General features: G+C 50.3%; 5 protein-coding genes across 5 annotated transcripts; 3 read left to right on the top strand and 2 right to left on the bottom strand.

Annotated features, from left to right (window-relative positions):
* Positions 1 to 243: 243 nt before the first annotated feature.
* Positions 244 to 4,227, top strand: FSUBG_1843 (uncharacterized protein; the record flags this gene model as incomplete). Its single annotated transcript, XM_036679552.1, has 1 exon — positions 244 to 4,227. One exon carries the CDS (start codon positions 244 to 246, stop codon positions 4,225 to 4,227), a length of 3,984 nt encoding a protein of 1,327 aa, XP_036542486.1.
* Positions 4,228 to 7,376: 3,149 nt separating this feature from the next.
* Positions 7,377 to 12,193, top strand: FSUBG_1842 (uncharacterized protein; the record flags this gene model as incomplete). The annotated part of the gene is made up of 2 exons (XM_036679551.1): positions 7,377 to 11,927; positions 11,978 to 12,193. The coding sequence occupies 2 exons, from the start codon at positions 7,377 to 7,379 to the stop codon at positions 12,191 to 12,193; spliced, it is 4,767 nt and encodes a 1,588-aa protein (XP_036542485.1).
* A 2,495-nt stretch (positions 12,194 to 14,688) lies between these two features.
* FSUBG_1841 (uncharacterized protein) lies at positions 14,689 to 15,825 on the top strand (the record flags this gene model as incomplete). The annotated part of the gene is made up of 3 exons (XM_036679550.1): positions 14,689 to 14,725; positions 14,777 to 15,026; positions 15,081 to 15,825. The coding sequence occupies 3 exons, from the start codon at positions 14,689 to 14,691 to the stop codon at positions 15,823 to 15,825; spliced, it is 1,032 nt and encodes a 343-aa protein (XP_036542484.1).
* Positions 15,826 to 16,151: 326 nt separating this feature from the next.
* Positions 16,152 to 17,348, bottom strand: FSUBG_1840 (alcohol dehydrogenase; the record flags this gene model as incomplete). The annotated part of the gene is made up of 2 exons (XM_036679549.1): positions 16,152 to 17,044; positions 17,144 to 17,348. 2 exons carry the CDS (start codon positions 17,346 to 17,348, stop codon positions 16,152 to 16,154), a joined length of 1,098 nt encoding a protein of 365 aa, XP_036542483.1.
* Positions 17,349 to 18,922: 1,574 nt separating this feature from the next.
* On the bottom strand, positions 18,923 to 20,895 carry FSUBG_1839 (PIN4; the record flags this gene model as incomplete). Its single annotated transcript, XM_036679547.1, has 3 exons — positions 18,923 to 18,984; positions 19,035 to 20,493; positions 20,542 to 20,895. 3 exons carry the CDS (start codon positions 20,893 to 20,895, stop codon positions 18,923 to 18,925), a joined length of 1,875 nt encoding a protein of 624 aa, XP_036542482.1.
* Between the last annotated feature and the right edge of the window lie 7,039 nt (positions 20,896 to 27,934).

Genomic DNA, 27,934 nt, shown 5'->3' with positions numbered 1-27,934 from the left:
GACCAACCATCCGCTGCCACACAAGCCCGGCCAGCGTCTGGGGGATACGGAAACAGTACAGCACCTCCCAGACTAATATCTGCACGTTTCCAGGAAGACCCCTTGATCTCTCTCTCTCTCTCTTCTTCCTCTTCCTCGCTTCAACGCCCCCTTTTCTTTTTTATCGTTCGTGTGTGTGTCACAGCGAAATACTCGAGGCACACAAACGAAAAGGCACAAACCACTGACCGCTCTCACCCTCAGATGCCCCGACGTAACAGGGCTGAGGACCTCGATTTCGAGATTCACGTTGATCCATCTTGCTTGAGCGATCCTATGGACGATAACGATACAAGGGCCCCCGAGGAGCCAAAGGTGGAAGTGGAACCAGACCACGATTCAAAAAACGACTCTACTAAAGAGCTTGATAACGATATTGATACGACAAATCACACCGACTTGCCAACTGAAGCAAAGACCGAGCCTACGGTCGAAGCTAAAGAAGAAGATCAATATACTATAACACCACAAGAGACCAAGGAGGAGGCACAATCTGATCAAGAGGCATCAGACTCAGAGGCCGACTCGGAAGCCGAATCAGAGCCTGAAGCTGAACCAAAAGAGGAAGCCAAAGCTCAAGTCGACACCGAAGACAAGCCAGAAGAACCAATTGAGGAGCCAGCAACAGAGTCAGAAGGAGTCGAAGCTGCACCAGCTACATCTGAAGCTGACGCCGACACAACAGCTACAGAGCCCTCAGTAGACAGTACAAAAGATAACGACGAGGATCCTACCCCTGTCGAAGACGCCACTACCACTGAGGACTTGCCTGCGGATACTCCAACCGAGGACACCCCTTCCGCAGATATCCCCACAGACAACATTCCTGCCGAAGGCTCCACCGATCAGGAACCCAAAGAGGACGAACCTATCGAAGAGGACAAGGCCAAATCTGCTGAAGCTGAGGTTGAAGGCTCTACTGAAGGCAACGAAGAGAGGCATTTCTCAGAGACCGAGTCAGACCGCTCAGGCTCTCGACGTGAGTCCTCTGGCTCTTCAGGATCCGAATACTCAAGCCGCCGACACTCTGGTCGCTCTGAAGCTATCAACGGAGTTGCTCGTGACATTGCTTCACAGATTGATAACCACGAGAAGCGCGAGTCACTGAATAGCTACTCTGGAACAGACGATACTGGTTACATCTCTCATTCAGAGTCGGTTAGTACTCGCACAGGCCCAAAAATGTCGACCGCTGGTATGAGAGGCGGTGTAGATGAGGCCGCTGAGAACAGCTCCCACCACGAACACGAAGATGACATTTTCAGTGATCGAAGTCCTCGCAGCTCAATGGGATCTGTCTCGGAGACTGATAATAGAAAGGCTCAGGATGCTATGTCACGGATGACCAGGTCGCCTCGTGTCTCAGGTGTATCTGGTATTTCCGGTTTCTCAGAGTATGACAGGGAAGAGGAAGACTTTATCCCTACTATCCGAGGTAACCCTCGTCCTGTCTTCCGATCACCTTCTTCTGTCAAGGCCATGCAGATGTCATCGCCCCCAGGCTCAACAATTGGCTCACCTCGTTCAAGCCGCAGAGCACCTCTCTCTGCATCTCGACTTGGCTCTCCTCGTTTTTCAGAGCAGTATTCTCCTAAGAAGACGCCACCTCGTTTTAAGCGATCTACACCGCCCCTTGTCCTTCTTCACGTTACATTGCTTCCGCTTCGGTGGCCGTGGGGTGACGTGCTCGAGAATGCAGATGCCGATGATCTGAGCAAGGAGTGTAAGGCTATACGAGATGCTTGGCGACTATTGCAAGATCGTATGGCAGACACCACTGTTGAGCGTGGAATCCTCCTACCTCACCCCCAGAGCGACTACGAGGTTCTCGAGGAGAGGCTGCTAGAGGCTCTTGACCTACCCATGAGGCGTCGTGCTCGTATCCTAGAGTGTGGCCACTATCTTGGTCCCTCGAACGAGATGACAATAGAGGACTCGGAGGAGGAAGAGAGTGAGGAGGATGAATATCAACAGCCGGAGGAAGAGGAGCGCCGATCAAGTCGTCGCTCTCAGGCACCGCCTACACACTGGTGCAAGACATGCAAGTCGGACATTAATTATGAGTCGCTTGGTCGTGCAAAGGTCTTCCGCGTCAAGGTGTATGCCAGCAACGGTCTGATCCGTGGCGGTGCCTGGGAAGCTTGTTGGAAGGAGATGGAGCGAGTTGATGTTGAGATAGAGCCACTTGTCGACGCTGTGTCGCAGCATGAACTCGTGTCTCTGGAAGCTGACCAGGAGAGAGAGTTGGCCATGAGGGAAGCTGAAGAGGAGGAAAGGTACATCAGACTGGATGAGGAGCATCGGGAGTTTGAGGAGAGGGAACGAGGACGTCTATCTAGAAGACGGGGAGAGTCTCGTAACCACGTTGAAGATATGAGCCACATGAGTGAAGGAAAGTCACGTGTGCAGAGCCATGATACTTCTCGTCATGATACATCCCATCATGAGGACTCTCGCTACAACAAATCGCTGCATGCAGAATCCGTTCGTGACAAATCGGCCTACGACGAGTCACTTCACGAGCCCTCTCGCCACGAACTCTCTCACCACGAGCTTTCTCATCACGAAGAATCTCTCCATGATATCTCGGAGGCTCGTGAAGCATCTATTCACGATACTACCAAGGACCATGACCAAAGTCACATTGTGAACAACACACAGCCTGCTGAGGAGCACTCCGCTGATGTTACCAAGGAGTCCATCAAGGAGCCCGCCGATGATGTCGAGGAATCTTTTGCTGAAGACCAGGATGACGAAAAGAGCCGATCATTTGAAGAGCTCGAGAAGGATATCGACGATCATCTTCAGGAAGAGCGTGAGAGGAGTCTGGCAGAGGAAGCACGAAACATCGAACCTACACCCGAGCCTTCTCACCTTGAAGATACCAACCTGGAGGCTGAGGAGTCATATATCGCTCCCGAAGATCCCACCGACTCCAAGGACGATGAGGCAGAGCGTCTGAGGAGAGACGAGGAGAGGTATAGGGAGATCTATGGTGATAGTCCTGCTCCCAAGGAACATCAGCAGGAATCCCAGCGATCCTTCCATGAACAACAGTCACAGCACCATGAACAACATTACGCTGAGCGCAGTCGCTCTTCCGCAGGCAACCATGCCCCCGATTATGCGCATGCCGCCCCTCGAGTGCCCAGCGCTGAGGAACGCCGCCAGGCAATGAAAAGCGCTACTCTGCCAGAGCTACTGGCCGAGTCAGCTCGTGTAGCCTTGCAAGACAAGAAGAACATCTTGATTGGCTTGCTGAGTGTTCTCATTCTTCTCTTGGCTATCCGTGGAAACACCGCACCTCAACAGGATCCTCGAAATTTTCAGACTGTTGTTATGAACCGGGAGGTGCCTACAGTGACAGTGACACAGGCCATCAGTATCCAGGCGACCGAAGCCGCTCCTCAGATTGCTGCTTCTGCGGATCCTGTGGAGGAGGAAGAGGAGGAGCGCAATGTTGAGGCTTATCATCCCGAGGAAAGCATTATTGTTGAGGATACCCCTGCTCAGAACAATGCCGCCCAATATGAGCAGGTAAACAACAACCAGATTGCTATTGGTAACTCTTATCCTAGCCACGATGGCTCTGCCACTGGATCTGTCGACCCGTGTGCTTCTTGCTCAGCTCCTTCTCAGGGATATCACAGAGTTGAGGCGCCCCGAGAACTGGGCGCTGGACCAGCCGCTGAGTCACCTGAGACCGACAAGCAACCTACCTGCGAGGAGCGCATTGTTCGTATCGTTGAGACAGTGACTGCTGTTGAGACTGCTACAGTCAAGATTACTGAGTATGCAACTGACGTTCCCTCTCAAGAGACGAAGGCTGCTGAGGCTGTTGAGGAAGAGAAGGCTGAGGAGAGTGCTGCCCCTGGGGCAGATGAGACAATTGTCGCCGCGGACGCCCCCGTCGATGGTGAGGCTCTTGTGGAGGAGAGGCTTCCCACAGAGGAGACCGTCCTTCCATCTGAAGAGGCCAAGCTTGTGAAGGAAGAGGAGGACCCTGCTCAGGAGACTATGTCGCCTGACAAAGAGGCCCTTGATGGAGTCGAGCAAGAGGCTGATCATGCGAACCCCAGCATTGAGGCCGAGGCTACTTCCGAGTCCGCTGCCCCAGAGGCTTTGGGCTCTGACGAGGAAGCTCCCGAACAGGCTACGGAGCACTCGGAGGAGGCTGATGAGCTTTAGGGATTTGCAAGCGAAGCCATGCTTTATATGCCTTGATGTAAGTTGCTACGAAGGATATACCTAGGACGCATTCGTTTTTTGATGAAAGAAAATGAGGGATACACATGTGGTTTTTGGTGCGATGATAGTTTGAATGATGCATGAAGGGTACATAATTAGTGACCTGTTATGGGGACTATCTTGGTCAATATGATGAGAATAGACACGTTATGCTTGTAATGCTTATTGCCCACTGTGATTTGCTTGTGAACTGAATGTGATTTAGCGATGACTTATGTGATGCTTGCATAGGGTCTATCAAGAAGTTGGAATACTTGGTTGGCATGGCCTGGAATATACATCTCATTAGGCCACGTATAATCGACCCTTGATCAGGTCTCGCAAGGCTATTCAAAGCCTAATATAGATGTCCATACAATCAATCCTCCACTCCCTCTTCCCCAGTAAATTTCTGAGCCACTCGATCCCCAACCCCGACCACTCGGCCCTCCTGGCAGCTAGATCATCATTAGCAGATTTTATGATCGCCGCGACCGTAGTGTTGGCCATATCGAGGACAGTCGAGTTGAACGTGAGGTCCCCTGACGGCGAAGTGAACGCAACATCCTCAGCAGACGGTGTTATCGGACGCGGGAGGAACCAGTTACTGCCAAGATCGAAGAAACATCGGTCGGACCAGTTGCACGAGGTCAAGAAGAGAATAAGGAGGAGGATGGAGCAGTACACGCATGGCCGATTGAGGAAGTACGTGCAGATAAAGAAGAGAAATATGAAAGCAGGCGAGGCGTTGGTCGGGATGAATAGGAGAGGAAGCCAACTGCATTCATTCAACATGGTTAGTTTCTTGTGATCTGAAAGAGAAGAATGGTTGTGAAGGGGGGGGGGGGGGCACCACTACCTGCGAAGACAAAACATGCTGGGCGATAATTATGCGATGGATAGAGGTATCATGTGGCGTCGATTGCCTAGGAGACGGGGGATGTTTTAATCGTGGTGTATTGCGCGCGGGCGCATGAGGGTTTGTTCGTTGAAAGGCTGGATTGGAGACTCGAGACTCGAGAGGAGGATTTGGTGGCGGTTTGAAGGTGTTACGTCGTTTTGGAGGGTGATGAATGGGGGTGATGCTGTATTGGGTTTAGTGTCTTGTTGAGTTGAGGCTCTGGGTTAGGTATTGATATCATGGGATTGGCTGGACTAGAGTGAAGACTGAGAGAGATATTTTATGTTGTACTTGTGTTTGCTCTTTTATGTTGTTTTTGGGTATGAAAGTGAAAGTGTAGATGATGGGAGTTGTATTTGTTTTCTTCCTTCCCGTCCTAGATTGATTTATTTGTGCCTGGGCGGTTATTCACATCGCCTCTGAGGGTGTGTAAGAGCACTCAACACTGAAGATAGCATTTACACTGCGATATGGTTCTTGTTTGACTTTTGAATCTAATCAGATTAAAAATAATGAAAGGCTTTTAGCATGGTTAGATCTGCGTCTATTGCAGTCGTCGCGATTCAGATTATGCAGCTCGTTGGAAGTCTTGATTAAGTTTCCGAGATACAAAACCTAAGCGCCTAGTGGGAATAATCACAATTTGTCCCTGAATGACCATCTTCAAACTGGGTAATCATTTACTCTTCTGGAACTGCCAGTTCATGATTATGTAATTGAATAGTCGAGGCATCCAAGAGCTCAAGGATGTCGTCTCGAAAAAGAAAAGAAAAGAAAAGAAAAGAAAGGAAAGGAAAGGCTGGTCTCAGAAATTCTTCAACAATGTTGGGACTCAAGACAGCAGCTGCTGCATATGCAAAAGCCAGGATCTCAAGTTCTTTCAGGCTCGAACCGAATCTCGGGCTGCTCTGCTTTGGTATATGAGTCACCAATAATGTATATGTATCTGAGATCTGGATTCATTGCCTTGGCCAATAGAACTTGAAGAGGCGGTGACTTTGACAGCTGGCAGTCTGGGCGCTACTCTACCTTGCCGAACTGGTTCACTCATATCCATGTCTGTATGTATCACAGCTGAGTGAGAGAGCTTTACATTGCATCAGCCACTTTTGAGATTCGATGCTATTGATAGAAGGTTGTTCAACACTCGATAAATAAAAAAACAAACTTTATGAACTTTGCTTTTTTCCCCATGCAACGTTGGTAGATGATATTCAACGACATCATCCGATATTATCCTCGCAGTTTGAGGTACCAGCAAATACAACACAGAGAGGACAAACCAACCAGCCCCAGTCAACCACGTCACTCCTTCACTCCCTCCAGGTACTTTAGCTCTATGTGTTACCTTGCAATCGGGGAATAGTGAGTGAGGTGGAAACATCCATCCCTCCCTCCCGTCACCTCAACATTCGGTACCGTGCCGTCGCTTGGCTTGCCTTACATTGCATTGGATTGCACTGCTTGTAGCATTGGGCAACGTGGGCTTCTGCACTGGCAACAGACAACAAGCAGCTTTGGGCTCCAGCAGCAGCTAAACATCAGCTGGTTATCAATTTGCATCGTCAATCAATCAAAAAGATATTGCGCAAAGCTGTTTCCTGAGGCCGCCCCAAACACTAGCAGAGGTGCACAGATAATTGCTTGGGATCACTTCTGTTGCTTTCCCACACAAACCTCACCTCTCACTGACTTTTTAGCTCATCAGCTTAAAGTGAGGGACCGTACCACTGCGGCACTGCCGTTACCGCTACTGCTGCTGCCACCGCTACCAGCCACTGATTTGCTGCTCTGCTCTGTCTGCTTTGCCTTACCTTTCACCGTCATCATCATCGGTTTCGCGACTTTTGTTTTTTTCTCTCCCCCCACGTCAACCACCTTTTTTTATCCTCATCCTCAACTTCATCTCATCATTGAAAAAGATTAAAAGATAGAATCGCATCTACTCATTTCCATTCTATCATCTTGATCTCTTTTCTTTCTTTTTCTCTCCCTCGTCGTCCCCTTTCGTTCTTCCTCTTGGCGTCCTCTCGGAATCTGTTCGGCCCGTTTGCTTTTGCTTTCGTCCCCCGTCCCCGCCTCCATTTGGGTTCGCCTTTTCTTGTCGTCTCTGAATCATCCACATTCAGAAAAAAAAACAGCCCAACCATAATATCGCGGTAGCTCTTCTCGAGTCCGCAACCGCAACCGCTACCCCAGGCTTGTCGCCATGGACAATCTCGACATGCCGCCGGCCCCTACGCCGCCTGTCAACAACATGAGCATGCCTTCCAATAACTCGGATCGCACCGCTAATCTGCTGAACTTGCTCAAGTTCAGTGGTTCAGGTGGCTCGCAGTTGCAGAGCCAAGCTGTTCACAATCGGGCCCAGGCTCACATCCAGCAGCAGGCCCAGCAGGCCCAAGAGCAGCCGCAGGAACCCGGTTCTCCCCAGCAGATGCACCAGCAGTTGTCGGACCATCAGCTCCATCAATTCAACCAATTCCAGCAGCATGCTCAGCAAGGTCGAGGTATCATCCAGAGCCCTCTCCCTGCTCAGATTCACCAGCCTGCGCCTTCTTCTGCTGACCCGACTGGTCTCTTGGCCGCCCTTATGCGCGGCGCCCACGAGCCGGAAGAGCCCAAGCAGCCCCAGCAGCCGCACCCTCAGCAACCCTTTGGCAACGGTTCTCCCCCGGCCGATACGCGCTCGTATCTGCTCAACTTGTTGAACCGCCCCAAGCCTAGCCAGGGCGACCAGCAGCAATCGGCTCTGACTGAGACCACGCGTTCCAACAACCTCACGCCTCAGTCTCCCGACTTGGCTCCCGCCGAACCTGCTCGCTACTCTGGCAGTTATCAGCAGCAGTACCCCCAGCAGCATGGCAGCCAGTACTCGAATCAGCAGCACCGCCCGGTCGATTCCTACGCAGGATCGCACGCATCCGACTCCTTCCACCATGTTTCGCAGGATCAGACTGACACCTCGGCTCTTTTCCAGCAGCTCTTGGGAAACCTTGCTCAGTCGTCTCCTCATAGTCAGAGCCAGAGCCACGTTGCTCAGTCGCCACCAGCTCTTCCTTTCCAGATTCTTAAGAAGGACTCTCCAGCTGCTTCCCAGCATTCTCACCACTCCCATCACTCCCACCGCCATGACCACTCGGTCGGCGCTGGCAGTGACCGGGCTGCTCTCCCAACCTCTCCTCACCAGATCCGTCGCAAGGCAACCCGAACCGCGTCTCTGCAGTCACACCCTTCGGTGAAGCAGGGTACTCCTCCGACCTCCGAATTCGACAACTACAATTCGACCGCCAAGGAGACCGTCGCAGAGGCCATCGAGGACATTGCTGAGCAGGCTGATTATGAAGCCCGGGAGGCACTTGAGCGCGCGGAGCACGAACGGGCCCAGGCTGAAATCGCCGAGGACCTTGACGATATGCTCAACGCCAAGTCTGAGAAGGAATTCGAGGACAGTGCTCACATTGCCGCCCAGGCTATCCAAGCTGAGCTCGACCGCAGCGAGAATGAGGGACTTCTCGAGGACGCCCTCCCACACGATGTCGCCGAGACTGTTCGCGAGATTGTTGACGAGGCTGCTCAGGGTGTTGCTGACAGTTGGGAGAGCGCTGACCAGGACGAGATCGTCGTTATTGAAGAGAAGGAGACCCCGCCTGTCAAGGTGTTTAACTTCCCCATGAAGCCGTGGATCTCTATTACTCTTCAGGAAGAGGGCACCGAGCCACGTCCCTTGTTCCGCGATGAGACTATCATGGATATTGCTCGACTCAAGAAGGAGTTTGATCAGATTGATCGCAACCTTTACACCGCCACTGAGAACTATATGGCCTACGGCATGTCCAAGCAGGGTGGTCTGCGTGTTATTCGACAGGAGGATGGCAAGGATGCTAAGATTTTCACTGACACCAAGGACCGCATCTTCAACGTCGCCATGTCTGTTACACCCACTGACCACGACGGCGCTCATCGCGAGGCCATCATCGGTACTGGCATTAGCGGCACCGTCTACTGGGTTCAGATTCGTGATGGCGACAAGGATCACATTGAAGATGCCCATATGGAGCAGTATGGCTTTGCTCTGCCTCCTATGAGCTCCCAGGAGGGTGATGCCCCTGGTGGTGTTCTCAAGACCCGTGCCCGCACCTCGACAATTCACCCCGAGTACTTTGCCGTCGGCCGCGGCAAGTCCATCAATCTCATCTGGCCTTCGTACATCCTTCAGAACAAGCTGTTCAAGCCTGGCCACGACCGTGTTGTCGACACCGAAACCCTTGCCAAACAGTGCTCTCTGAAGATCAACACTGGTAAGGCCGGCAAGGACTTCACCTTTAGTCAGGACGACTCGGTCATCGTCTCTCTTGACAAGTCTGGTCGGGTCAAGTTCTGGGATGTTCGAGACCTGACAGCTGTCAAGGAGGGCTCCGACCCGCGTGCCCCCATGCCCGCTGAGACCAACCTCGAGGTCAAGGAGCCCCTGATGACACTTGCCACCACGCCTGAAGGTGAGAAGGCTTGGCCCACTTCGGTTCTTCTTCTCGACAAGCAGCGACCCTACCAGAAGCGATGTGCCCTGCGATACATGATTGTTGGAATGAAGCAGAACCACACTCTGCAACTTTGGGATCTTGCTCTCGGCAAGCCCGTGCAGGAGTTCAACCTCCCCCACAGCAAGGAGTCGGATGCTGTCTGTAGTGTCATGTACCACTCAGCCACTGGCATGATTGTCATTGGCCACCCCACGCGCAACTCGATCTACTTTGCGCACCTGTCCGCACCCAAGTACAACCTCAAGAGTGTATCTCAGGCCGAGTATATCCAGCGACTGATTGCTCAGGACTCTTCCATCCCCCAGCCGGATAGTACCGCTGTCATTAGTGGTGTTCGTGAGTACTCGTTCGCTAACCGGGGAATTCTGCGAAGTCTTGACATTCTTGGCACTCCTGCCATGGTTCAAGATGCCGATGAGCCTACTCTTTTTGAGCTGTACGCCATGCACTCTAAGGGTGTTGCTTGCCTCCTTGTCAAGCAGACCGAACTCGGATGGTCCAAGGACAACAAGGTCCTCGACGGTGTGGATGCCGTTGCCCAGGGCGTCGTCACTGTTTCGAAGCTCAAGGCTCCTCAGCCCGCCGAGGCGCCTACCCCAGCCAGCAATGGAGACGCCGTTGTCCGTGTCGTTAACCGCGGTACGAACAAGGAGAACATCCAGCCTACCCCAGGAGCCCAAGCCGAGTCTAGCCAGCGTGGACTCGAATCGACTACACCAGCCAAGGCCAAGAGTGAGCCGAAGGAGGCTGAAACGCCTGTCCAATCCGCCAAGGAGTCTCAGTCGGAGAAGCCTGAGCGAAAGTCGCGAAAGAAGAAGAACGCTGCCAACCAGGGTGATACAGCTACTAACGGTGCTGCACCTCGCGCTGGCAATAAGGATGCCAAGACCGCGAACAACACCTCTACACCTGCTGTCTCTAGTGAGGCTTTGGATGCCGCCATTTCTGGACTTGAGTCTCGTCTCACCGTGAGTGTCGGCGAGACCCTCAAGTCATCGTTCAAGAACCTTCACGGCAAGATTGACGACGACATCCGCGTCCGTGACGAGAACTTCAATCAGCACCAGCTTAAACTCCTTGATATGGTTTCGGAGGTGCTGAACGAAAACACTCAGAAGGTCCTGGAGGCTCTGATTCACCACCAGTTCACTGAGCTCGTCATCCCTGCCATTGGCGACAAGGCCGGCGCCGCAGTCACCGATCTTCTCGACAACAAACTGCAGCCTCATCTTACTTCTACAGTGCAGAAGGAGATCCAAAGCTCCCTCCCTCATGCTCTCAACCGATCCCTGCGCTCCGGCGATTTCATCAAGGCCATCTCCGACCGTGTTGGAAACTCGGTTGCTACGAGCGTGCAGCAGGAAGTTCTTGCTACACTGACTCAGCGACTCACCCCGACGTTCACTAACATTGCAACTCAGGCGTCGCAACGTGTCGCAGGCGAGCTTCACCAGCAATACCATGACCAGTTTGAATACATGAAGGCTCAGCATGCTTCCGACACCGCCAAGATTGACCAGCTTCTGTCTCATGTCACTCGTCTTTCGGAAATGGTTACAACCATGTCTGCCTCCCAGGCGGCGCTCCAGGCCGACTTCCTCAAGTTCAAACAGCAGCCTGTCCATGAACTTTCCGGTATCCCCCAGAACGTTGGACACGGTCAGAACATGCCCCATCACGGCTATGCCAGCTCCAACCAGCATCACCCTCAGGCCAGCCACACTGGTAGCTACCACCCTAGTCAAGCTCCTAGCCAGGCCGCCAGCCAGGCACAGCAGTACATGGGCAGCCCCCAGTACCTTCGTGGTTCTCAGCAAGTGAACAGCCCTCAAGCGTCGCAGCAGGCATCTGACTACGTCGCTCCGGCCTCCAGCGTCAGCGCCCTTGCTGGTGCCTACGCCAGCCAGCGTAACCAGACAGAGCCCGAGGCTGATCACGACTTGATGCAGCGCATCAGAATTGTTGAGCAGGCCATCCAAGAGAATCGATACCAGGACGCCATGATCCAGTGGATCCAGAGTGGACGCGAGGAAGAGATCTTCCGCCGTTGCCTCAGTCGCTTCCCCCCTGCCAAGTTCGAGAATCTTCCGCCCTTGATGTTGCTTGTTGTTATTGCCACGATCTCCAAGGACCTGAAACCCAACGCTCGTCTCAAGGAGGAGGTCGAATGGATTGAAATGGCTCTCCGGGCCTTTGCTGAGAACCTTCCTGCTTTTGTAAGTCGGCACTGTATACTAGATAATGAGCCTCAACTAACGTGTTATAGGAATGGGAACAACAGGGTGCTCGCGATGTGATCAAGAGTACGACTCAGACCATGCAGCTCCTTATTGGACGTATCCAGCCTCTCATCGGTGGCATCCAGGATGGCTTCCCCACGGATCCTTTCCTGACCAACCTCGAGAGACCCAAGCTTGAATGGATTATTCGAACATCCGAGCACGTGCTTGACACGTTCGGTGCCCCTCGACGCTACGAGTAATCGAGGGCTGTTTGTGTACAGCTTAGAATTGTGGAGGAATGTGGTCGCCGATAACTACTCGGCGCTCAGATCAAGCTTTCGACTTGTCTAACGAAGTGGTCTGCGGAAGCGCAGACTTTGACGTGGGCTAGAAGTTGCAACAGCAACGGTGTACATGACGCTGGGAAGGGAGCATTTCGGAAGCATTCACGATTTGTGAATACGACAAAAAAGACAGAACATACATGTGCATTATCAGGAAGTTACAGATGTTTACGGCCTCGGGTCATGGTAAATGTTTTTCTTGCCAGCCTGGAATTGGGATCATGTTGCGGGCGTGCGAAACCTTTTAACGTGCATTGGAGGTAATCGGATACTTTGGTGCTTTGACTCGTTTATTTCTCTTCTTCTATTTTTACTTTAGTTCATTTCAAATCATTTCACTTCTTATTTGGGATGGAAATGCTATGATACCCCGGAGAAAGGGGAGGAGGGACAGGGACAGGATGGTGCGATGGCGGAGGAATGGACGAAATGGGGGAGCGGAGAGAGAAGACGATGTCTTGTTCTTCTTCCTCTTTGGTCTAGTTTTGATAATTTAATGTTTGAGTTGATACGGATACTGTCATGAGCTATGTCTAATTGAGTGAGATTTGACTTGACTCTGGTTACTGGATCTGATGATGTATCGAAACGGTTGAATATGAACAAGATACTTGTCAAGATAATCTCTGTGGCGCAGTTATATGGACAAGTATGATCACTACATGGACATTAATCGAGGAACGAGAACGAGAGCGAAGAACGAAGAACGAGACGTACATGGACGGAGACACCGGAACGTACGGATATTAATAGTGATGACAAGCTGCATGTTCTCGCCTCTCACCTCTCGGCAGACCAACCTGGCGCCGTTAATTAAGTAAGCCTTTAAGGTCAGACAAGCTTTTATAAGTGTATCAGACAGATCAGCCCTAGAAAAAGGGGTAGCAACCAAGTAGACTCGGCACGGGATCTGTGGTTCGATGTGATGCTACAATGCATCTGATTCCACTGATCATTTTGAGTCGGTACCAGGGCCGAAATGATATCAAGTTACACAGGATCCGAAATTAATATGGGCTCCGTTCAATAGTGGTGAGCCTCACTGTCTATGTCTTGGAGAATAGCATGTTGGTGATGAGATGATAGTCGTGCCATATCGGATCATACCAAGCTCCCAGTCTCCATATACCGAGGTTTCTAACCCGCCAAACTCCATTTCCTTCAACTCCGATCAGAGGAAGTGAAGCTCCGGCCTAGAAACCTCCGCCCATTCCGGATTTCGGACACGGGAAGCGTAGAGAATCTCGGGGTGGTATTGCAGACCGAACCGCCGGAGTTTCTATCTCAAACGGACGGGAAATCATGATAGGATATGCTTGACGTCAAGAGAAAACAAGCTTTTTTTTTCCCACAACGTCTTCTCCATAATGATTGTAATTTCACTGCCCAATCATCCATCGCCATGTTGGGTTCAGTGTAACCCTTGTATGTGTTGAGAAGATGATCGCGTGCATATTCACACTTGGCAACACGTCACGCTGGGTGGGGGGGATGCGCCGCTGTAGTCACTCGACGGCCAAGATTGGTGTTTGGATACATTAAGCTTCAGAGGGTAATATACTGGGAATAAAGATATAGTTAGTTGTGTTGGTTAAGCTTATTGCACTGTACCGTACCGTACCCGCATGGGATGGCTGAGGTGAGCTTACCTGTGTCTCAGCCACTGCAACACGTTTTTGTCTGTGAGATTATTGTGCTGCTTATAGAACCGATCGATATGTGGATATAGATAGATATTGAGATTTGGTCGAATTGGCTGTTATAAAGTCCGACGGCATCCGCGGAGGCTTTGGAGTCTTGGACTTGGAGGATAGATAGACAGTCAGTGTCCACAGATTTGGAGGAGCAGGGGTTCTTTTACTGTGAGAGCAGGGATATGTCGTCTCCTGCATGTGAAGTCTTGAGACAGCCATAGAATAGGTAGCATGCCCTGCCCCTCGAAGGGTCAAGCGCCGGGTGTGATTAGAGTATGTATTCCTGTTCCTGTTCTCCGATGGCAGTGAGTGAGTGAGTGAGTGAGTGAGTGAGTGAGTGAGTGAGTGAGTGACATGCAATATTGGGCTCTCTGTGTCTTGTGCTCTATTCCCTGTTTGGTACCACCCCCCAATAAGTTTCCTTGTCCGTGTAACTTACCTTGTCTTGTCTTGTCTATGCTTGGCTTGGCTTGCAGATTTGTTTCTTTTATTATCTACTTACTTATATCTAGGACTTTACTTTATCTTGTTTCTGTCACTTGTTCTTAAATCCTTCGTCCCTTCTTCCTTTCCCTTTTATGGACAGATCTTGACGGGCAGTTTTATATCACCCTCTTTTATAGACACAGTATTTTATTCATTCTTTCATCCTTATCATATATAATTGGGTTTACTATCTTATCCTATTTTATTCTGTTACTTTTGTTCGTTTCAAACATGGTTGTGGCTTCAAAGAACGTGGTCGAACCAGTGTGTAAGTCAATATCACACCCTAAGCTACCTACATCTCACTCACGCCTTCAAGTCATCGTCTTTGCATTCACTGTAGGATGTCTTATCAACAGACGACGAGACACTCACGTCACATACAACGAATCACTAGACGATGTTGAAGACCAACGATACGTCGACTCGCCTCCTCTGAAGCCCACTCTCCTCCCACACATCGAGCGCCCAGTTCGCAAGGCGCCAAACTTGTTCTTCATCCTGTTATCTCGCTTCTTCAATGCGTTTCCGTTCTTGGTAGAGATTTGGTACTGGAACTTGACATACTGGTACTTACCTCTCTCAGCACGCTGTCTTATACGTGTACTGACTGATGATTGTAGGATCTATCAAGGCCTTCGTGCACTATCAGCCAGAGCAATCGCAGGCAACGAACCAATCTTCACTCGCGCCAGAGACCACGCCATTCAAATCCTCACTCTAGAATCCTTCTTCGGCCTCGATATCGAGCAATACTTCCAATCATACATAATGAACCAGCAACCGTGGCTGATGCCCATCCTCGCAAAGATATACTACTCCCACATCAGCATCGGCATCCTCTTCCTCATCTACATCTACACGTATCTCCCACCCTCGACCTTTCAACGAATTCGTCGTACAATCGCCGTCGATAACGCTATTGCTTTCGTCATCGTAACGCTCTGGCGATGCTCGCCCCCGCGGTTACTACCGCAGCAATATGGCTTCGTTGATGTTCTACATAGTAAAGCTGGGGGGGCTAATGTCTGGAACAATAATCGGTTTCAGTTGACGATCGCTGCGATGCCCAGTTTACACTTTGGAACATCGCTTTTCTTTGCAGTTTGCATGTGTCGATTCTCTCCCCATCGATTCATGCGTGTACTCGCTCCTCTTTGGCCGACTGCCATGCTCATTACCATTGTCGCTACTGCGAACCACTTCCTCACAGATGCCTTCATCGGCGCTCTGGTTCCGTTGTTGGGCTGGCGTATCAACCGTCTTGTTCTTGTTCTTAAGCCGATTCAAGATTATATCTTTGCGCCGTTGATCAACAGGCTGGACCTGGTCGATTCTGATGTGCGAGTTGTTCCAAAGACTTTGTAATCATGATATAGAAAGTACGTGCACGAATAAGGAGGGTCAGGTGCTGGTTTTGTACATTACAAGGAGTTCTCACTTCTGGGTTCATGGGGTTTCTAGACACCAGATAACGCAATGGTAATTATAATGAGACCTCGACACAGCTCTCTAACCAGAATTGCTGGCCATGGATGTGCCTTGGTGTCAGACTGTGCTCACAGGTTATCCTGGTGTTACATCAGACGATAACCAGGCCAAAAACGAACGAACACGATATCAACGTAATGTAGCACAAATGACACTCACTTATATCAAGCATCTATCTATCATAATCCGTGTAGGCCTCTATTCTATTCCTTCTTGGAAACCCTCACCACAACCTTTCCAAAATGCTGTCCACTGCTCAGAAACTCCAACGCCTTATTCGCCTCCTCAAACCCAAACACCTTGCTCACAACAGGGTGGATAGAATGCCTCTCATAAAACGCCACCATCTCCTCAAACCGATCCTTGGGCCCGTTTAGAATCCCCTTGAGCGTCACATTCCTCCTCAGAGCGAGCACATTCACGCCCACTTGGCCCCCAGTGTCCTGCTCCTCTTCCTTGCCGGCGAGATAGCCCACGCAGTTGATCAGTCCGCCAAAGGCTACGGAGTCGAATGACTTGCGCAGTGTTCTCGCACCGCCTGTCTCGAAGATGATGTCCGCGCCGTGGTTCTGCGTCGCCTTCATCACGGGCTCTTGCCACTCCCAGTGCGTGCGGTAGTTGATGCCCGTGTCGGCGCCGAGATCCTTCTTCGCGCGCTCGAGCTTATCGTCGGATGAAGAAGTGATGATGACGTTTAGCCCAGCTGCCTTGGCGATCTGCAGCCCCGCGATCGCTACACCACCGGTGCCCTGAAGAAGAACAGTTTCCATCTTCTTGGTGCCATCAGCAGGCTCGCCGAGCGGTCGCATGCCGTTGATACACATCCAAGCTGTCACAGCTGCGATAGGGAGACACGCTGCTTCTTCGTCGGAGAGATAATCGGGTACAGGAACGAGAGCATCGGCTGAGAAGCAGCGATATTCTGTGAGTACGCCGGGGAGAGGGAGACCGAGACCGGAGGCCATGTCTTTCTCGGTGACTTGGCCTGTGAGATGGGTCTGGTTAAAGATGGACATGACGCGAGCGCCGACTTTGAGGTTTGGCGATGAGCTCTGGATGACGGTGCCGCACATATCGGAGCAAGGCACGAGAGTGTCTGTGTCTTGAATAGAGGCATGGTGGTTATAATCACCGTTGATAACTTCCAACAGTCAGTATCACCCTCTTTTTCCACATGACAAACAGAACAACGTACCTTCAGTATCGCGATAATTCAACCCAACAGCATGAACCTTGACCAAAACCTCCCCCTCCTTCGGCTTGGGCACTTCACCCTCCCCAAAAGCAAGCTTATCAAGGCCATCCTGACCCGTGGTCCACTGTCTATTCTTCTCAGGCGCCGGCATATTTTCGTCCTTTGATCTTCCAAACGGTAGGTATGAAGAGATAAAGCTCGCCATTATGAAGAAGAAGAAAAAACAAGAGAGGATATATAAATACGATGAACAGACGACGTCAACCATCAGTCAATGCTTCTCTTACAAGTGGAGATGACGTCGCTTTCGGTGGATGAGGTTTCAAAGTGGTCGCCCTATCAGAGGAGAGGACTAGATCGTTTCAGGTATCAACGCCCGTGATGCAGAAATGTCTTAATAATCAAGTCTTGTTGATGCTCGGCGAAACGTTATGAGTTGCATCATACGACTTGAACTTTTTCGATACAAGTTGAGTAAGAGTTCAAGATGAGCAGATGCTCGAGTTTAAAGGTACAAAGATGCGGGTCTCATGCGCGATTAAACCATCCATTGGGTGGTTATACATATCATCTACTCAAACAGCCAGCACATCACAGCACATCACTACTTGATCAGTACACTTTGTTCGCAAGGCGAGGCATATCTCATCTCTCTTTGGCGCTCTCTGCTCGTTCTCTTATTCGTGTTTACAGCTTCCTCAAAACATCATCTCCAGTCAACGATAAGTAGCCAAATAGCCCACACGCATCCCGTCCCAACACCCATCTCTAACTCTCCTCCAGTCACCGCGACCAGGCAGATCAAGAATTAATCAAGTGAGATCAGAATAATACCACTCCTGTACATCCATCCGTACATAAAAATAATAAAAATAAATAAAAAATAAAAAAACGGATAAACAGAAACTGTAACAGTAACAGTAACAGAACCATGAACCAAGACAATTCAACTGTAATGCAGATAACCAGATATTGTAACTTTTTTCTTTTCCTTCCAACGGGGCCGGGCCTTCGACCCAAAAAAATAACCCATGTTTCGCACTCGTCGTCCATCGGCCCCTTTCAGTGCCCCTTGGTCCAAAAGCCGGACTCGGGCGTCTCCAAATGTGTCGTCTTCATCGTCGCGGTCATGCCAGGAACAGCGCCTAGACAGAAATTATTTGATTTGATTTGGTGGGTATAGTAGTAGGTTGTAAGTCGCCGAGGCAACCCCTCCCATTCGCTGACGCTGAACAGCCTGATGAGGAGAAGCCGGTATAGCTGTCTAGACGTAACGTCGTAAAAGCGTCATAATCGTCAAGTGGTGGTGGTGATAGTGGTCGTAGGTCTTGTCGGGGGTACGTACGTCCTGAGGGTATTCCAGGTTATGCGTGCTGCCAAGTGCTTCTGTCTGTAGTCTGTAACCTTGTACATCTTTGGTTGCCCAGTTGTGTCGAAAACATTTGTGTATCCAGATATCCTATCCCATGCTCTCTCTCATCGGTAACTGTCATCATGTTGGCCACACGCACACTTCCTCGGGCCCCCGCAATCTTCAAAAAGTCATAAAACCGTTCCCACGTAAACTATATGCAATGGGGTTCAACAAGACAAGTGAAATTCCTGCCATCACTTCCCCAGGTATGTCGGTATTACAAGTCATAAAAGCAAATGCGATGCAAAATATCAATGCGTCGTAGTCATTGTCGTTAATCCGTAATGATACGCGCAGTTGCAGTCGGCGCCTGACATGCAGGTCGTCGAAGCCTAACCCGTCAAGGGGTGGCCAAGGAATCACGCTCAGTGATATCGCGAAGCGTTGGTTGAGCTTGAACCGACGCGCGCTCCGTTGTCGGACGAGTCTATCTTGTGTTAGCCAGTGTTCAATCGTTCCATGACTCGGTTGACGTACCACCACTACCGCGCGTGGCGTGGCCGTTGGCACGTCGCCCAGCAAATCCGGCATTGGTCTCCCACTCAGGTCCGCGAGGCTGTCGCTCAGGTGCTCCCTTAGAGCTGTTACCGGGGCGCTGGCTGCCAATAGCGCCAGGAGTGCTTCGCGCCTGGTTCTGCATGGAGCCAGAGTCATAGCCCAAGTTCAGGCTGTTGAGGCTGCTCAGAAGAGCCGAGTCATTCTTGGGTCCAGGGGTACCAGAGTTGCCGGGGTGGCCAGAAGGTGACATGGCACCTCCCATGTAGTCACCGAAGCGAGCAGAAGCCGAGCTACCACCCATGTTGTTCATTCCCGAAGGGCCAAGGTAGCTGGAAGAAGCCTGCGAAGGGCTGGGGGTGAAGGATCGCAGATCAGCAAAGCTCTTGGCGGCTCGAAGGTTGTTGGGGATGCCGTTGCCTTCAGGGCTTCCGGGAAGCTCGATAGTGGGACCCTGTCGACCCATCATGTGGGAGTAATTGCTGCTGGCAGCTCGTGTCTCACGGTCAGCAGCAAAGTCAAATGTAGCAGCACGGCTGAGGCCACGCTTATGCATGTCCAGGTTGGTGCCTGGCTGACTGTGGATATGGGCGGTGGGTGACGGCTGTTGTCGCTTCAGTACCGTGAGCTGGCGCGATTCGCCATCGCCCACAGACTGGTGCTCAAGGCCCATGTTGTGTGCGAGAATGTGGATGGATCGTCGATGCTCGGGAGCGATACCAGCAGGGAAGACCAAAACCTCCTGGGAATCGTCACGACGGAACATGACCAATTCAGTGTAGAACTGGAGAGTCTGGGGGTCGTTCAAATCAACATCGCCTGGCATGGGCAGTGCGGGAGACTGAACACGAGATGCCTCGAGCATGCCAAGGTGCGATGGTCCCCTAGCTTGAGACTGTGAAAGACTGCCGAGTGACTGGATGGAGCTCTGTTGGTGAAGCATGGGTGCACGGTGCTGCTCCTCGAGTTGGCCTCGTCGCTCTCGCTTCTCGCGCTCAATCCTCTCCCTCTCAGCCTCAGGGAGCATCTTCTTGTACTCGACGCGCAATTTACGGCCATGAACATCCATGCCATTCATCGCCTCAATCACCATGCGTGTATCCTCGGCAGACTGGAAATTCGCAAAAGCTAAACCTCTGAAGACGCCATTGTCGAAATGGTAGTTGAAGGCATATGGCTGAGGGAGGTGCATCTCAAGCATGATAGAAGCCAGGGTCTCTTTTCGAACGGCAAAAGGGATGTTCTTAATAACAATAGCTGTAGGGATAAGCTGGTCGGCGTCTGAGGTGTTTGATCGGAGATCAGTGGGTGAGCCGTGAGATCCGGGGTGCTCAACACGGAGATTACCATTTGACATGGGGTTGTTGTTCATGCCTCCTTGGTAGGGTTGGAGACCTCCATGGTTGCCATGAATACCAAGAGCGCTGTGATCGGTCCAGTTCTGTTTCTGATCAGACATAGTCATATAAGCTTTCCATTTTTTACATACCTGGGGAAGAGCCGCTCGTCGGTTCACGTTTCGTTGTCGTCCAGGGCCGTTCACGGCACCGTTGACTGTGGCGACTCCAGATGTGTTGTAGTTCCAAGCTTGGCCATTATCCAGCATGTAGCCCTGCATGCCAGCCATGTTCTCCATACCACGGTGGTTGTACCCACTTCCGATCCTGTCGGCAGGGTAAAGAGCAGATGAGCCTAGAGGAGCATCAAATGGACGTTGGGACTGGCGAGGTAGCGAGAGGCCAGCGAAACCACCGGCTGTAGCATAGTTCTGTCTCGAGTTCGGGGAACGATTGGTTGATGTACCATAGTCAAGGTAACCCATATCGTGCGGTTGCTGCGACATTGTGATGACGGGATCCAGCTTGGCAAATAGCTGCTGTTTTTACCCAGCAGTCGACTTCACCTGCTTTTCTTGAGGATTTATATCAAGCTGACACGTACAGAATGTGCAGTGTCAGGAATGCGGACGCGAGGGGGTATCGGGGGATGCGTAACAAGCAGTTAAAAATGCGGCATCAAATCGTTGGCTCGTGGGTCTCGGTCGTGAAAGCGGTGTAGCTAAGTTAAAGTTGAGGGTACCAGGCGCAGAAGAAACTGTCTATAAAGAGCTCAAGAAGAGTCGGGTGAAACAAGGTTCGGGGGTTCCGCCTCAGGGTCAATGACCACAAAAGTTTGTTCCGTGAGGTGTAGCGAGATGCCTAAAACAAGATTGAGGCCTCGGGCAACAAATGCGCGAAGACACTACGAGATCCTGGGTGGCGATAAAGCCGCACAAATACAGCCAGCACAACGAAGGAGGCCGAATGAACCAAATTCCTGTATTCGAAGATTTGGTAGAAAATGGCGGAGTAACGTCAAAGAGCGTTACTTAATGGTCGCAGTTCGATATTTCTGGGAGCCAAAGGTGATAGGCGGATGACCCTGGAAACCAGCGACGTCTCAAAAGTAGCTAATAAAAAGACTACTAATGAGCAAGAAATAGTCGCGCGAAAGGGGGAATTGGATTCGCGCGATGGCCTCGTCTCCTCGTTGGTGCAAAAAAGGTCGAATGGAGGTTTCGTAGACGTAAGGGCTGTTGTCTGTGGACGAACCAAATTGCGAATGACGGAGGAGGAGTAATCAAGGGAGGGAGACGAGACGAGAGGGGGAAGACGGAAGGGAAGAAGAGGTCGACTAAAAATCGGGGGAGGAGAGGGGGAGGGAGGAAGAGGATAAATGATGAGGTTTAAGAGAGAGAGAGAGAGGTTAGATTAGTTAGAGGTCAGAGGTAGAAAAGGGGACGGGGAGGAAGAAAAGATGGAACAAGTCCCAGTTAGCAAAATGTCCGGGACGTTCTCAGTGATGGATGGATGATCTGGAACGGGAAAACGGCGGACGGGAGACGGGAGACGGGGGTGTTGTAACCAAAGAAAGAGAGAGGATTGATTGATTGAGAAGGGGATTAATTAGGTGTCGGGTGGATGTGGTTGGGTAGGTGACAGCGGACGGCGAATAGTTTCCCTTCCCTTCAGGTTCTGTCCTGATTCTTTAGTTTTAGTTACCAGTCACAGCAGCACCAGCACCCGTGGAGGGGGCCCTTATTTTTTTCTTCCTCTTTGCCCTCCTGGGGATCCATGACTGACCTCCAATATGAACGAACGAGGTGGGATGGGGCGGCGTCGTTAGGACAGTGCCTACACTGTGATGAGCCACCTGAGGAGAACTGAACACCCCAAGCCCGGCGCAAATTGGTGGGGTTTTCAGCGCAGTTCAATTATTCTCCAGCTGTCAGAAGTCCACTGTGGAACCCCAGCATGCCCGTCCCCTGAGATGCTCATCAAGGGGTTGTTCTGGGACCCCGGGCATGCATGAGGTGGCCCTTGAGATTTACCATTCCATTGTTCCAATCCATTTATTCATCGTCGGGTATCATTCATCCAAAAGACTCGAACTTATTTAGTATCTAATTCGCTAGCAATACCGGTTAACTTAACCGTTAATGAAAGCCTTGCTACGTTCTAACAGTACCGTGTCTAATATTAGCCTTTCTTTTTTTCCCTGCTACACTTACTCTAAGTTAGATCGAAATGCACTTCTAAATTCTTAGCTTATGGTGGGGGCTTTGTGAAAAAAAAAAAAAAAATTAAGTGATTGAGCCCGGGACGAGGGGAGGCTGGCCGGCTTTCGTCAAGCCACCACTTTAACTACTCCGTAGGTTGGTATTGATTTGAGAAAGGCAGTCAGCCTCTTGAAAAGCTCAGAGTACAAGAGGCTGACGGTATTGGATGTTTGATGCTGATGCTTTTGTGGAAAGGCTGCAGAATGACACCTCGTGATGGTTGTAGAGAAGCAAATCAGATGCTCTATCCCTGGAAGTCCAACTGTGGCAGATGTTCCAACAGTGCGAGCAACGTCATCCCGACACCGGTATCTCTTAGCTCAGGGTCAGTGGAGCGCATGTTATTGGACACGCCCAATTGTGATGGGAGTTTTGCGTTGTGTCTGTGGACATCGACAAGAGAGGTACATATGGATTGGATGTTTATTATGTCTAGCAAAAATGCTGGAGCGACTTTTATGTTGTGCATACCTTTCCGCTACCTATGCATTCAGATCTGGTATTACGTGCATCGCCAGGTAACACCAGCTAATTCTTTAGAGGTATACTACTGCACGTATAGGTTGCAAGCTCAAGCCTGCGTGTCGCATTTCTTTACCAGTTCAGATTGGGTAGCAAATGACTCTCAGTCAAGACCTGACTCGATGTGATGCATGAGCCTGCAATTGACTCAGTTGGGGTCACAGTTCAGCATAGGATGGATAGGATATGGTACGGATAAGGTTGGCCGTGACGTACAACCTCTGATCCTTTCAGCTTGTTGGGTAGCACTGTTCCAATACTTTGATTACCCAAGGGAAATAAATAGGGGATGCAATGCAATGGTGGGAGACAAGAGTCGAGATGAGATTGTCATTGTCAGTGAGGCATCCAACTGTAACACTCACTCACAGAGACGAGACAGTCACAGACAGTCCCGCAGATCGATAGTCAGTCATTACCAGCGGAAAATCTTGGCTGGGTATCGTATCTAACTGGCGTCTCATCTTGTAATGATTCTGCTCCATCCTCCATCTCGCGTCGTATCTTTAGCTCCCCTTTATGACACACCCGGCCGGCTTGCTCAGTGAAGCTCCCCGGATGATGCTAACCTAACGTTAGCTACCTAGCTCATGCAGCGTAATCACCTCCCTCACACAGTCAAGTTACTCCCCATCACACAAGAGACAGACAGACAGACAAGACACAAGAGACAAAGACGAGGTGACATGGCATGTCTCCCTCCCTCTCTCGACTTGCTTGCACCGTGGTTCCAGGGGTTGCCAAGGGAGATTTGAGATGCCTCAATTAGAATGGCATGTTCATGCGGAAATTCGACTACTCTATTCTAGGTTTTTCTTCATCGTCAAAGCCACGTGCAATGATGCTGCTGCGGCTCTTTTCTTGACCCTGTCTATGTGCTGCCCTGCTTTTTCATTAGTACGCGCTATCGGTCTACCGCTTGTTTGTTGACAGACACTTTGGCCATTAAATGTCCATAACTTTTTACCTTTTACCCGAGCGTATGCATAACAGCACTTGACCATCTCTCTACTGCAGGACCAAACTGCTTTTTTTTACTTTCACATTAACTACCTTAGCAGGACTCTCTGTCTCCTCGTCTATGGCGGTACATGCGAGCGGCCCGTCGGACGGGAAGCCAATCAAGTAGTGGAGTACAAAAAGTATGTAAGACTTTCTAATGAATATTAAACTTTTGACAAAAACAAGAAGTGCATGGAGAGAGGAGAAATAGGGAAAAGAAAACATGCATCACCTAGGAGACGCCAATCCTCACAATTCCCATTTTATACACGTCATTGCCCGCAAGACACAAGACCCAAGACCCAAGCCCATTCTTTCACGACGAACAAACTGAAGAGAGGTGATAATATTTCCTGAACCCCCTTTTACTTCTACAGTGCTTCTTCCCTTTTCCAAAACTCTGCCCCTCTTTGTTCGTTCCCAATGCCCATGACGAAGCCAGGGTCATCCTAACCCGCCCACCTGGGCCGATATCAGGGGTCCAGCCTGATCTCAGGGGACTCCCCAGTCTTTGGGTCGTCGTTCGTGTCCCATGTCCGTAAGCCCTGGTAAGTTACGGTACAGGAGAGACGAGCGAGGGGACCCGGGTCCCTGGAAATTGAGCGTTGATTAGCTGGAGGGGCTGAGTCTCTGACCAAGAGCAAGAGGACAACGACACGAGCTTGTTCTCAGACCTTTTTTCCAGTTGAGTTGAGTTTGCCTTTTGTATTGGTCTGTCGTATCGTTTATATCGAACTCGGGTGGATCACACTTCAAATGAAGCTCGTGTATGTCGCAGACCTACCTCATCTTCAAGCAACGAGTGGTCAACAAAGCATGTCACTTCAGACGGTATGTATTCATTGCTTGGCCCCTCATCTCCTTTCTCTTGCTCGCCTGTCAAATTCGAGAAGCCTTACTAGCGCATCCTATTTCGCCTCGCCGCTGTCCCCTACACAAAAAAAACAGAGGGTCTTTTTCTTCCCAAGGCATCCCAGCTTAGCCTCATCTCGCCGTCGCTCGGTTGTCCAGTCCCCCGGAGATGGCGGCTCATAGATCACGCGGCCGACAGTCGACACCCCTGAACTCTCTTTTTTTAAGATGAACGAACCCTCGTGAAAATGCTCTAGAAGCTCCGGCAGACGGATCTTTCCCCCGGGTCTGTTCTCTGTTGGTCTGTCCGCGCAAATACGCGGCGGCATCCTTTGTGAACCGATCTAAGCATATATGATATCCATGTGGCATAAGATGTGCAATATTCTTGTAGATGAAGCTTGATTCTTGTCTATCTACCCCGTTTTGAATTCATGATTCTGGCTGTCCAACCTTTTTGTTGCCCACCACTTTGTAAGAGCACGTGTCTCGTTGAAACATGATGCACAAGAGTAAATACGGTCGGTCATGAGACGTCTTTGGCTACACCCACAGATTGCAAGTTGGCCCAGTTACGACGTTGTGATGTCTCATGCCCCAAGACCTCCAGCAGGTTCAGGATTGATTGATGTCTTGATCCCATGTTTACAGTCACCAACCAGAAGTGAATGTTTCATCAGTCAAGCCTAGTGAGGGATCGGCGTCAGCCGCTGCAACGCCCCATTTCCCTTTTCGCCATGAGATGAGCCTCACGGCTTTCTTCCATGATATCGCCACAATGACACTTGCCACTGCCTCAGCGCGGATGGGCAGAGACGAGCTAAAGAACTGGGTGAATGAGAGGTAAGGTCAGGCACCAACGCGACACAGGATCTGACGCTAGATCTACAATACCGTGGAAATCATTCCCAAAGTGCCATTCTATCGGCATTCAATATGCAGGCCTCCGCCCTCGCCTCTTGCCCGCAGCTACGGCTGCAGCTGCAGCATGCAGCTCGACTCGCCTACTCACCACTGACCACTCAGACTCAGCTCTCAACTCGCCTCTTTTCGCTGATACTACGGAGCTATTCCCGGATCTCGTCAAGCGACGTTGCCAAGGGTAAGTAAGAAAACTTGGGACCTACTCCGTATATCCTAAGTGACAAAAAGACTTAGGGTGAATTTAGGTAAACCTAGCAGAGACCTAGTATATTAGTTATTTTTGGCACCTGAGCTGGGCGTCTAAAGCTTTCTTGCTCCCTGACGTCTGCGTGTCGCCCATCAATTGCTTTGACTTCTATTTCACCATCTTGGTTTCTTTAATCCTTTGATGCTTCGCATTATAAATACTGATCACTTGTTATGGTTGGAACGCGTTAGATAGGATAGGAGCGGTTTTTGATATCTGGAGTGTTTATAAAATTACCTGCTGTCTGTGTGTTGTCGCCCTTATTCTTACTATTATCTAAAGACATTGTTCATGCTTAAGTTCATGTAATGAGATCTGAACGGACATCGGAATCCTCTTTTTACTTTAAATATGCAAAGTGAGTTACGATGCTTGAGCTACGAGCAAATCCATGGGTTCGACAATGTTGTCAAGTGTTTAAATGCCGAAGGGAGGTAAGAAAACTTAGGGACCTCCAGTCTAAAAACAAAAAGGCTTGGGTAATTTAAGGAATTTAAGATTAACTTAGTATACGAGGAGATCTTTAGACTGGACTTTTCGGGACTTCAGGGTATGATCAGAAGCTTGCATGTTGATCATCCTCACTGTCACCCCTAATCAGGTCGTCAGCATTTAGATTCTTACTGAACTTTAGAAAGGACCCCGAGGTGCTTATTGCCCTGAGTTTACAGTCTCTTTCGTTCAATTTCCCTCATCTTATCGTTGTGCCCATCTCCGTCCTAACACTTGATATGCCACAGCGGCCGCCAAGATGTCACCAAGATATGCATATTTACTTGCAAGCATCATATCGTCCTTGATGCGTTCGAGCTCAATTAAAATTGTTTGAATGTCAGGAGTCATGTTTGCTGATCGGCTGAGTTGCGAAGATGCTTTCAAGACCTACATGTCTTCATGCAGCACTCGTCGTGTTTCTTTTGGGATGTAAGCCAGGTCGCTTGGGCTCTGTCTTCGCCCTGGACGGGTTGACTGCTAGGGTAACTTGAAGAAGACATAAGTATCTGCGGTCCTTATTGATTATATTCCACGCCAGCTCTTCAGCGATAAATTCCGTGACACATGTCACAAGCTCTTCTGCACCGAGAGGGCTAAGATGAGCACCAGCTATGAGCCGAACATTGGCTCAAGAATGTTATCAGTCGCCTTAACGCCTACAACCGACTGTAGCTTTCTCGTAGCTATGCCCCCAAGCGTCTCCTCGGAGGCAAGGTCTATGCATGGGTCGACATGTCGACCATCTTGGAGCTCATCCCGAATCGGATTTCGTAAAGACTGGACACTGGGCCGAACGGCAACCCCAGGAGCCGACCATGTACCCAAAGTGATATGGCAAGAAATCAGTTGTCTTTCTTTCATCCAAATTCTCGTGATGTGGGATGGAATGGCAATGGATACGTGAGGGTCGCCATCAAAGTTGATGAATTCAGATGACTCGTAACTTAGCTTTAAGATGCAGTGATCAAATCACCTTCTACTGGAATTTGTATTCCTTTAGCGAAATTAGCAAAAAAATCAACTGAAACTTTACAGACTTCCATATTGCCTTGTTCTCCAATGTATCGAATGACCCCAAATAGCCTTAGCCAGTGTCAACAACCTCGGTGATATTTCGACACGATTTTATCGTCAAGTCTTCTACTTCCAGCGAAACATAGATGCACAAAGAGTCAGAAATTTAGGATGATTATGTGGAGAAAAAGTCATTATTATTCCTTTTTGTTTTTCCTCCTTTATTCT

Source organism: Fusarium subglutinans (genome assembly GCF_013396075.1).
Source record: "Fusarium subglutinans strain NRRL 66333 chromosome Unknown NRRL66333_c0000016, whole genome shotgun sequence".
Lineage (NCBI taxonomy): Eukaryota > Fungi > Ascomycota > Sordariomycetes > Hypocreales > Nectriaceae > Fusarium > Fusarium subglutinans.
This window is presented reverse-complemented; position numbering and strand designations above follow the sequence as displayed.